Source organism: Rutilus rutilus (assembly GCF_951802725.1).
Source record: "Rutilus rutilus genome assembly, chromosome: 16".
In the NCBI taxonomy this organism is placed as follows: Eukaryota; Metazoa; Chordata; class Actinopteri; order Cypriniformes; family Leuciscidae; genus Rutilus; species Rutilus rutilus.
This window is the reverse complement of record NC_140224.1, coordinates 18826353-18837890: the sequence shown is the minus strand read 5'-3', so window position 1 is coordinate 18837890 and position 11538 is coordinate 18826353. Positions and strand designations below refer to the sequence as shown.

Sequence of the window (11538 nt, the reverse complement as noted above, 5' to 3'; positions counted from 1 at the left end):
GGTTAAAAAATGCACTTTAAAAATGGACAAATTGCATTTTGGACAAAATCAAAAATGGACAAAAATGCAATTTAAAAATGGACAAATTGCATTGGTTACATTAAAAATGTAAACCAACGGCTGGGTTTGTCCATTTTTAAATTGAATTTTTAACCCAACGTTGGGTTAGTCCATATTTGACCCAACATTGGGTTAACACAACCCAGCATTTTTTAGAGTGTAGCTTTTTGTTAGAAAGGTATAAGAAAATTGTCTAACTTACGTGTTCCTCCTCCTCCTCCTCCTCTTCCTTATCCCGGGCTGCACTGTCACCTCATCGTCCTTCTAGGCAGCTAAAACAGAGGAGAACTTTATTAATGTTGCTAATCTACAGCTTTTAATGCTTTTGAAAGTCATTTATGCTCACCAAGGCTGCATTTATTTGAGCGAAAATACAGTAAAAACTGTAATATTGTGACCTTTTATTACAATTTAAATAACTGTTTTCTATTATGTTAAAATGTAATTTATTCCTTGTGATCAAAGCTACATTTTCAGCATAATTGTGTGAATATATAGTGAAGATCAGTCTTCAATGTCACATGATCCTTCAGAAATCATTCTAATATGATGATTTGATGCTCAAAAAAACATTTATATTACATTCTAACATTTCTAATACTATCCAGAGCTCTGATACTATCCAGTCAAGTAAGTGACGTCATCGATTAACAGCAAATACATTTATCAGTTGGTTAAATTAATTAGCCAACTTCCAATCACCCATTCAACTGCCAGCAAATCCTTTACAAAACTAACAAAAAATCTCACCTACACATAAAGATGTGATTAAAAGCCCAAACTTTTATAAACAAGAGCTTAGGTTAGCCTGACAGTTAACGTTAGCGCTAACAGTAACAGTTAACGTTACCTCTTCAGAACACGGTTGAGATGCTAACGGAGTTTTTCGAAGACACTAAACTATTTCTATGAAGTAACGTAAAATTTTCAATAGATGTGTGTCAATAACACGTAAGAAAAATGTCAGGAACAGTAGTGTTTATTATTTGTGTGATTTTAGATTAAACTCACCTGAAAGTAGTGAAAACAACAGCGAGAGATGGATTTCTGCTTTTTGTCAGTTGCAGTGGTCCTGCGCCGTTTCCATGGCAACCGCTCCAGTGTTTGAAAGCGACTCGCATGTTCAACGCGCACGCCCATATCACTGTACGTTCACACCGCCGCCGGCGAGAGCGGTAAAATTCGCTCTCGCCGCCCTGCCACCGACGCCGGAGAAAGAGTCGGGGACGCTCTGACGCTCTGACGCCGATTAGAATGCGTGTTTTTTTTAAACTTTAATTAAAGGGGCCGCAAATCAAATACGAACTGAACATAAATCAGTATATTTTGTGCAGAGTGGCCTCACGTGGGGTTAAGTTAACCTAATGAAATCTTTTAAATGTGAAAGTAACAAAATGACAGATGGAAAGACCTTAACAATTATAGTTATTTTGCTAACGAAAATAAAATAAAATAATAAATCCGTTTGTGTGTTCTGGCTTTTGTGTTCATGAGTCTAATTTCAACATTAAGATAATGTTTAATAGACTTGGTATTTAATTAACATTGATTTGTGTGCAATCTACATTACAATAACTGTCCTGGTTGCTGCAATTGGTCAATATCATTATTATTTTGAGCAAATGATTACATTCCCGCTGAAAAAAGTTCTAGCGCGAAAATGTTGCCTATAAATAGTGTTGCGCGGCTTTTTTCTAATCAAACTGACAACACTATGGATGAGCAAGTTATTGCATTTGGTGTGGCATTGCTCTACCTGCGGAGAAGACGTCGGAGATCAGTGTGGGTGCATGATATTCTCCAAGCCCGTCAGCAGCTTGGAGAATATCACCGGCTGGTGCAGGAGCTGCGGTTGGACGACGGTAGATTCCAGCAATATTTCAGACTGGACAGGGTCCAGTTTGACAACCTGCTGTCAAAAGTTGGGCCGCGAATTGGAAGGCAAGATACTAACTATCGGCGTGCTATTAATGCGGCTGAGCGCCTCGCAATCTGTCTACGGTGAGTTCGAGATTTTTGTTCTTTATGGTTTAATTTGTTTCTTTATATTTTGTAAGTGGGTTGGATATTGGATATTATTTTCATTGGTTCTTAAATGCTATTTTCCAGTTGTGGACAAAGTAATATTTAGATCCTTTACTTATTAATAATAATAATTAATTATTATTATTTACTTAATAAAGTAAAAAGTAAATAAGTTATACCACACTGTAAAAATTCTCTGATACACGTTAAAGTCCTGCGTTAAAAATTATATTAATTAAAAATAAGTAAATGTATTTAGCTTCTTTTCACCACATATTTTTTTTGTTTGTTTGATCATTTTGCCTAAGTAATTATTATTATTATTTTTATTATTTCAGATTCTTGGCCACTGGAGACTCCTACCGCACAATAGCTTTTAGCTATCGTGTGGGAGTGAGCACCGTGGCAGGTATTGTTGGAGAGGTCGCAAGGGCAATATGGGATGCTTTGGTGCAGGAGGTCATGCCAGTCCCCACCACTGAGGACTGGCAAAGCATCGCCAATGACTTCCTCCGTCGGTGGAACTTTCCAAACTGCCTTGGGTCCATCGATGGGAAACATGTTGTAGTCAGGGCCCCTGACAACTCAGGGTCGCTGTTCTTTAATTATAAGGGGACCTACTCTGTTGTTCTCCTGGCAGTGGTGGACGCACACTACTGCTTCCGGGTAGTGGATGTTGGCAGCTACGGGAGGACAAGCGATGGTGGTGTGCTGGCTAACTCCACCTTCGGCCAGGCACTGCGAGATGGGACCCTTGGCCTGCCACAAGATGCTCTGCTGCCAGGTGCAGATCATTTGGGGCCACAGCCACATGTTTTTGTGGCTGATGAGGCCTTTCCCCTCCGCCGGGACCTCATGCGGCCTTTCCCAGGACACAATCTCTCCGGCAGGCAAAGGGTATTCAACTACAGGCTGTCACGGGCAAGGCTGATAGTGGAGAATACCTTTGGCATTCTCACAGCCCAGTGGCGGATGTACAGGCGAGTTATTGCGATCAGCCCTGCCAATGTGGATGCCTGTGTGAAGGCTACATGTGTCCTGCACAACTTCCTGAGGAGGTCCACTAACATCACCAGGACACCCATACCATCTGCTGGAGACAGAGAAGCTGCTGGCCTACAGGAGGTCAGCCGAGTGGGCAGCAATAATGCCACACGGGAGTCCATCCGTGTGCGGGAGAAATTCATGGCCTATTTCTCCACAGAGGGAGCTGTCCCCTGGCAACCTGTGGCATAAGCCATGCCTTTAAACGGCTCTTTTAAGAGCCACCAATTAAAAACAAATTTAAGTTCATATTCATGGTGTCTAAATTTTTTTTAAAAAAACACATTTTAGTTCATATTCATGGTGTTTCGATATTTTAAAAACACATCTCGGTTCATAAACATGGTTTCTCCATATTTTAAAAACATTTTAGTTCATATTAATAGACTGAGCAACACTTATGGAAGTGTACTTTTAATCTCACCTGGGTTCCCTACACATTTTCAATATATGGTAGAATATGAAAGATTTGTAATAATATAAAACACACATAACCAGAAATCTTGACAATATTTTATTGCCTTTTTTACTAATAACGTATATATAAAAAAGAGATAAACATGAATAACTTAAAGTTTTAAACACTGTTAGAACTAATACTTTCCTACAATAGAACTAATACTTTCATACAATACTTTCATACAATACTTTCATACAATACTTTCATACAATACTTTCATACAGAACTGTTTTGTACTTTACAAGAACTAATACTTTCATACAATACTTTCATACAGAACAGTTTTGTACTTTTGAACTAATACTTTCAGAACACTGAACACTTTTTTTAACACTGTTAGAACAAGGGAGAAAGCACAAGGTGCAGCTGACAAGACTGCGAGGGAAATAAGCTTACAATCACCCCTCACAGACTTGTCAGCTGCCCCCCGTTGCTCTCACCCCAGTGTTCTTCAACTTCAGCCTCCAGACATCTAGCCTCATACACAAGCCTGTGTATTTTAAACTTCAGGTCCTGTCTGGTCCTCACAGACAGCGACCTGAAGTCTTCCACGAGGCTTTGAAAAAAAAGGCTGTCACTGTCCTCGTTGGTGCTCGCTCTTCTACTAACAGCTTCCAAAGCTGTTAGCATGCGCTCATCGAAGTTGGAGCTGTGGTGTGGTCTCTTTCTCCTCAGTGAGGAGGGCTGAAGGCTGGGCTGGCCCTGGCTTCCACCTGCCTGTCCCTGGCTTCCACCTGCCTGTCCCTGAAGGTTGGCCTGGCTCTGGCTTCCACCTTCCTGTCCCTGGCTTATACCTGCCTGGCTCTGGCTTCCACCTGCCTGTCCAAGAAGGCTGGACTGGCTCTGGCTTTCATCTAGCTGTCCCTGAATGCTGGACTCACACTGATGACTGTGTGTGCCCGTCTCCTCTACCTGACTGTGCCCGGCCATGGCATATTCTCTTTCCTCTGGGGTCAGGTTTTCCCCAACCCCCCCTACCATATTACTGCACGTTAACCTATCTTCTAGGAATGGGTTGAGGAAGCCCATGACCCCACTGTAGCGCCATGACCGGACACTGCTTGCACCTGCTCCACTCCTATTCCTATCTGCCTCCTTCCTCTTCTCCTTTCTGAAGGTGTCTCTAAGAGACTTCCATCTTTTCCTGCACTCATCCGCTAGTAAAAAGACAATATGAAACTTTATTAAATATGTGACTGATGACATTTTTTATTTATTCAATATGTGACTGTAATGACATTTATCATTATTTTCTCCAGCTAAACAATTTGTAGATAAATACCACAAGGGGAACAGGTATATTACACTTTTGTTTTTCCTTGCAGAATTATTTTTAATTAAAAAAAAAGGCAGAAGTGACTGCTTTCATTTTAAAATATGTAAGAAATATGTTGTACTTCAAAATTAGATAACTAACAGCTGATAATTACATCTAATGAAATTTGGCGGGATAAAGTAGGCTATGTTAGGCTATTGTACAGCATCAGTAAATTGCCATATCACAGTTGCACATTTAATTATGTAGAGACAAAAACTGATCTTGCAAAAATCGTAAAATTAACTTTACTGACTGATTTGCATAAACAACTGTTTTGCGTGATATGGCGCTAAAGTTATCATGCAATTCCCGCTTTTTTATAGAAAATATATAACGTTAATGCCCATCAGCAACTTACCAGAAACACCAACAATTTCAGACACCTTGTTCCATGCGTCGTTCTTTTTATTAATGTCCCTGTATGTAAACAGGGACAAGTCGTACAATAACGGGAAACCCGCAACAGAAATGATTAATTTTTCCTCCATTTTGCTTAGGAACTAATGTGGTCGGAACCAATGTTTACAGGAATGTGTTCTCTTGTATCCTCTCAGGCGGAGGACTTCTACATTCCGATTGGTTGCCGCTGGTTGCCGCCGAACCGCGTCATAGCTTATTACCAGAGAATGTCTAATATGGCGAGAAGTTTCACTCTCACTACACTTCCGGCTTCTGAACTGGTTGCAGTTCCACTCTGATTCCATATGAGGGCGCTCATAGGACGAGTGCAGAATGAATGGAGGTCAATGGCGGTATACCCCTCAAAATCCACTTTTCTCAGGATATAATTTTTTGTCTAGTAATTTGAATGTTGTATTCGAAAGGAGATGCAAAGAAATTACACATTGCTGGGTGTTAGATTTTTTAGAGTCACTTATTTGCTTTAAAAAAGTCTTTCAAAATGTCAATGACGTCAGAATGCTGACGTCATTAGCAGAATGCTAGCGTGTTATGGGCAACAACAACTCAACCTGTAAGAAATCAAAACGACATAAGTACTCATTCATTCAACTTTCGACCTAAAACCCATGTTGAACTTGCAAAATCTACAATCACATCTGAGATTTCTCAACGGCAATCGGGTGAAAGAGACTAATTTAGCCGTCTAGCCCCATTGACTCCCATTCATTTTGCACTCATGGCGAGCGCCCCCAGTGGAACTCTGGTGGTACTACAACCAAAATTCGGTACAATAGGGCTTAATAGGGAGTGGACAGGCTCTCCGTAGACGGGCTCTGTTATTACCATAAAGTTGACTTGATTTCAACTCTTCTCGCCGCTCTCGCCGTTCAAGACGCGCCGCGCCGCCCTCGCCGCAGCTCGCCGCCGGCTCTCATTGAAAATGAATGGCTTCCGGCCACTTTGACGCTCTCGCCGCCGGCGGTGTGAACGCACAGTCAGCCAAGCAGCATTTACATAAATAAACATCTAACACATTAGGCTACATTAATAAAAATCTCATTAATTTAAAACTCATTTTGAAGCTCGACCCGCTCATATGTGCAAAATGCCGCCACTCCACGTGAAGTGTCACTTTTATTTAAGATTTTGTATTGTTGTTTTTACTAACACTCAACCTCCTTAATAATAATTAAAAAAATACATATAATATTTATATATATATATATATATATATATATATATATATATATAACGTTGTATAACTACTACGATTACTTAATGCAATTTTCTGGAAAGTTATCTGCGGACCAGATGGGAAAAAATGGAACTTTACCACGACGTCCTCACAACGTTCTCCATGGGATAAACTAGCGACGTCTTTTGAGGACGTGCCCACAACGTTTCTGGAACGTTAGCCAAGATTCTAAAAAATGGAACTTTACCACGACGTCCTCACAACGTTCTCCATGGGATAAACTAGCGACGTCTTTTGAGGACGTGTCCACAACGTTTCTGGAACGTTAGCCAAGATTCTAAAAAATGGAACTTTACCACGACGTCCTCACAACGTTCTCCATGGGATAAACTAGCGACGTCTTTTGAGGACGTGCCCACAACGTTTCTGGAACGTTAGCCAAGATTCTAAAAAATGGAACTTTACCACGACGTCCTCACAACGTTGTCATAAAGTAATGTCACGCTGACCAAATGACGACTAACTGACGACGTCGTCACAACGTACTGTGTTAGCTGGGTGGTTACAAATCATACAAAATCACTTTATTATTGAAGACTTTTGTACTACGTTATAACGAGTCATTAATGTATTTAATGTATTTTAAATTAAACGTTTCATATACTAGTATTTAACCGAAGCTATAGATTGTGAAATTAAACATTTCTCGTTGTTAGTGTGTTTTTTAGTTAGCTTAGATAGTAGCATAGCATATAGCTAACGTTATCCGATGATCGTGCTATGAGCTTTACCTGAGCTTATACTGCACTGAAACTGCCTTACCGTATTCACAGCAATTCGTAGTGTAATTATAATTGTGTCATTATTTTTTATCGCAATAATCAGTGCAATATGTTACAGGTACACTTCTATTTATTAAAAGAGACATAAAATAATGTTTATTTGTGTATATTACTATTTTTCGTATTAACAGTTTAGACATTTAAATAAATTACAAAATGCTAGCTATGTTTTGTGGGTATAAATATTAATTGGTTGTCAAAACTTGATCAAAGAACAGTATAATAAAATTATAGAATCACAAATCTTAATGTAATCAAACTACTTAATTCATATACTAATCTTTTATTTTAAAGAAATACCATTTTTAAGTATGTATAGGCCACAGCAACCCCTTTTCCGGTAATGTCTTCAACCACAAAAGGGCCTGTCCAGTTCCCCTCTAAACGTCCACCTTTGTGTCCCTCTTTTATTTTGTTTGCTTTGAGTACCTCCTCTCCTTCGTGGATGTGAAATGATTTCACATTTTTTCTTTTCCGGGACTCGTACTCCGCCTTTTGCTTCCCCTGTGCTTTTTCAATGTGACCCCGCACCTTATGAAAATAATGTATAATAAACAGATTTAATAGAATACCTTAAATAATGTGAATTATTGCTTAATTATAGTTCATACTACAGACAATTACCTTTGCCTGTACTGCTGTCACCTCTACTATCCTTGTGGGCATTACAATATTCGGATCCTCTCCTACAAAGCAATCTGTCTCAGATACTACCTTTGTGTTTAGAAGCTCTGGCGTGATTGGGTGCCGGTGAAACATCAAAAAGAATGGTGTATACTTTGTAGAGCCCTAAAAAAAGTGTTTCAACAAATTACATTTACATAATCAATTGCATATAATCATTTCTTTTTAAAGCAGTTCCAATCACCTGCTTTGAGGTGTTGATGGCATGCACCATATCCTCCAGTTTTTCGTCCCAGTCATTCTGCATGTCATTGCAGTACTTTGACAATGACCTCTTTATAGTCTGATTTGTCCTCTCATCCTGTCCATTTGACTGAGGTGGTAAGCTGACGTGACACACTGCTTCACACCCAATTCCTTAAATATGTCCGCATTTAGCTGTTATCAAAAAGGTATCAAAGACATGGTAGATTCTTATAACATATAACCCAAACATTTTATAATAAAATCTTCTTAACTAAATAATAATAACCTGGTTCACAAACTCCCTCCCCTGGTCTGTGATTATTCTTTCAACCAGTCCATATGCATTAAATGCTTGTAAGACCCCTGTAGCCACCTCAACTGCGGTCTTACACTTCAGGGATTTGGCGAAAACCCATTTGGTGAAGAGGTCAGTCATTGTGAGGACATAAATGTTCCCCTGAGGACTGGTTGGAAATGGTCCCATCAAATCCATTCCTATTACATTCCAGGCTTTAGTGACCTTGATAGGGTGCAACACTGGAGCCACTGTTTTAATAGTATCATTACGCTGACACTGTGGACATTGGGCATCTAAAAAAAAAATGTTAGGTTTTTGTAGGATTTTGAGGACACGACTTAACACCATTAAGTATTTAATAGAATATGATCTTGTGGCCTCAATATAATATGTCGTGGCCTCTACATAACGTACCAATGAGTTAATTATTTACACTTGAGTGGCTGTATGAAACTATCTTGTGGTTCGGGAATTTGAGTCTACAATTATCTTACCCACTTCGTGACGTCCGGAAAGATGCCTTGTCGATAGTATGCGCTTGCAATCTTATTGCATGTCCTTGTTCTCCCCTGATGCCCACCTGTAGCTGGGCTGTCATGGCAGTCCCGAAGGACTCGTTCCTTCTGTTGCTCATCCATGACAACTAGACGGTTTGATCCGTCTGCAGTCTTGTAATAAAGATGTCCACCTGTGTTAGAGACATAAAGAGGTAATGTGAGGGAACGCAACACACAGTAAATCACGTTATTTATTGAAGAAAATATTACGTAAAATTAGTTGTTTTATCATAAGCAAACGTAGCGGATACTGTAAATTACATAATACATAACACATTAAAAGGCAATTATATTTTTTCTACTTCCCCTGCACAATGAACTTCTTAGCAGAACGCCTGACAATTCTCACCAGTACTTCTCGGGTAAGACGAGTTGTGTCTTGTCTCTACCACAGGAACTTTTGGTGACTCGGTACAGAAGTTGACTCTTTATCTTTAACTTGTCTCCCTGCCGCTGTAACAGAGCAATGGTAGCATCAGAACTTTTTTTTTCATCACTTTAAGGGCTTTTAAGACAAACTCATTAAGAAGTTTTCTCTCATTTACAACTCTTCTCAATTATAACTCATTTACAAGCAAAGTAATACATTACAAGTAACATGCATTACATAATCAGATCACTTTTTGATGTTATGAGTAAATAAATGCAATAAAATCACATACATTATGTAAGCACGTTACATTCTAATAATACAAATACATTTATTTACATGAATGTCACTGCAGATTAAGTATTTTCAAAAACACTATTCACAGTATAAGTATGAATTGTAGCTGAAATATAGCCATTGATGCATGAGGTCCACTACAGTGGACAGATAATTAATCAGATTTTTCTCCCAATCTAAAATCAAAACTTGGAAATTTTAACTGTGATATGACTCATTAGATATTGTTTGATGCTGCAAATCTTTTTTTACCTACAAGAGTCTCCTAGGAAAGAAGGAATGGTTGAATATTCCGGAGCAACTTGGCATTTCTGACTGACCATTGACCATCTTGGTTTGGAGGGGAAAAAAATCGAAACACAACGGCTTGCCACTTGGTTGCAATGTATAGGATGATGCACCCGGGTCCAATAAAGAGGCTGATGTGCAACTATGCCATCAAAACCCGTGCAAATTTAAGCAAATGTTTTTTTAATAGCTGTCCACTGTAGTGACCACTATTCATGAAAGGGTTAATCCATATAAAACAGCGCTTAATCTTGCAAAGTATGTTTTGGTGCTACTGCTATCATTACGTTAGTAATTCATTAAGTTAACTATAAAGTGTCGCTATGTTGTAGATTGTTTTCATAGTTATGTGTGAACTTGTGTGTATGTGTGGTTGCATTAGTTGCAGCCTATAATTTCAGTTTTATTGATCAATAATAGCCATTATAAAAGCAGCCTAAAAGGTATAATAAGCTATACAAGTCAAGAAATAAATTAAGTAAAACGATTCAGTCAAACATAAGTCAGCAGGCTACAACGTTAAAGATAAATAGCCTAAATAATTTAACGTTATATAAAATTATGAAACTAAAACTTTGCCCTCAGCCAAAACGATTTGCCAGGGAACAAATTATAGATTAATGATATCAAAGATCGTACACGATCGATACACAAGACCAGCGGCAGACTTCAGCATCTCTAGCCGAGGTATGGTTGTTCCAAGCGGGATACATGAGCGCTGAGCACCCGGTGATCCCTTCGATCTCACATCTCCGAAAACGTCAGATCAAATTTTTAAATAGGCGCTATCTGTATAAACAAACAACATATTTGAGATTGAAACAACTACATTATCGACTGAAAAACTCTTAAAACTACATTTCGTGACACATTAACAGTAGTATTTTTAAATTTCGCGGTCTTTCTCCTGCTATTGACGCCAACTTGAGATTTTAAATATTAGCTATAGAATATACACAATTTACATATACAATATACAATTTAATTTAATCTTACCTTGCATATAGCAGCGGGATTTAGCATTCTACATAAAGCTACCACATAATAACACTAAAACAGCTCACGTTAGCTACAAGTTATCGCGAGAACAGATTTAGATCAGGCATACTAGTGGCATACTAATGGGGTCCTACGCCCGGACCCATCACTTCAGAGTTACCGTATACTTCACCACACCTGTGCAAGTCGAACAAGCCTTAAAGGAGTCATAATGTTGTGTTACCTTGGATACCCAATGCTCTATTATAGTCTTTCAGGCACTTCTAAAAAAGAAAAGTGGAAAAAAAATCAACACAGAGCCCCTCAGACCCTTATTTCTAAAGGCATTATTGTCTCGCGAGATCTGATGCGATGTTTTGGCTGTCGTGGACGGTCATTATAATAATGCAAATGAGGGGCGCGTTGATTGGTCGTAGAAAAAATACACCATTTCCAGATACATTCTTACAGAAGCCCCACTAACTGAAAGCTATTTTCAAACTGCATGTTTTGCATGAGTTTGGCTAATAATGT

General features: G+C 38.9%; 1 protein-coding gene and 1 long non-coding RNA gene across 4 annotated transcripts; one reads left to right on the top strand and one right to left on the bottom strand.

The window, feature by feature from the left end:
• Positions 1-1774: 1774 nt before the first annotated feature.
• Positions 1775-3321, top strand: LOC311306266 (uncharacterized protein; the record flags this gene model as incomplete). The annotated part of the gene is made up of 2 exons (XM_084434587.1): positions 1775-2061; positions 2424-3321. The coding sequence occupies 2 exons, from the start codon at positions 1775-1777 to the stop codon at positions 3319-3321; spliced, it is 1185 nt and encodes a 394-aa protein (XP_084290713.1).
• A 4429-nt stretch (positions 3322-7750) lies between these two features.
• On the bottom strand, positions 7751-11126 carry LOC311306704. Of its 3 annotated transcripts, XR_014630209.1 has the most exons (8): positions 11023-11126; positions 10666-10815; positions 9421-9524; positions 9095-9202; positions 8503-8807; positions 8215-8408; positions 7971-8135; positions 7751-7877 (listed from the first exon to the last, which is right to left on the bottom strand). It is a non-coding gene; the product is annotated as an uncharacterized lncRNA (long non-coding RNA). The 3 variants fall into 3 exon arrangements; XR_014630210.1 differs by lacking the exon at positions 10666-10815; XR_014630211.1 differs by lacking the exons at positions 10666-10815; positions 11023-11126 and adding an exon at positions 9991-10463.
• Positions 11127-11538: the final 412 nt, after the last annotated feature.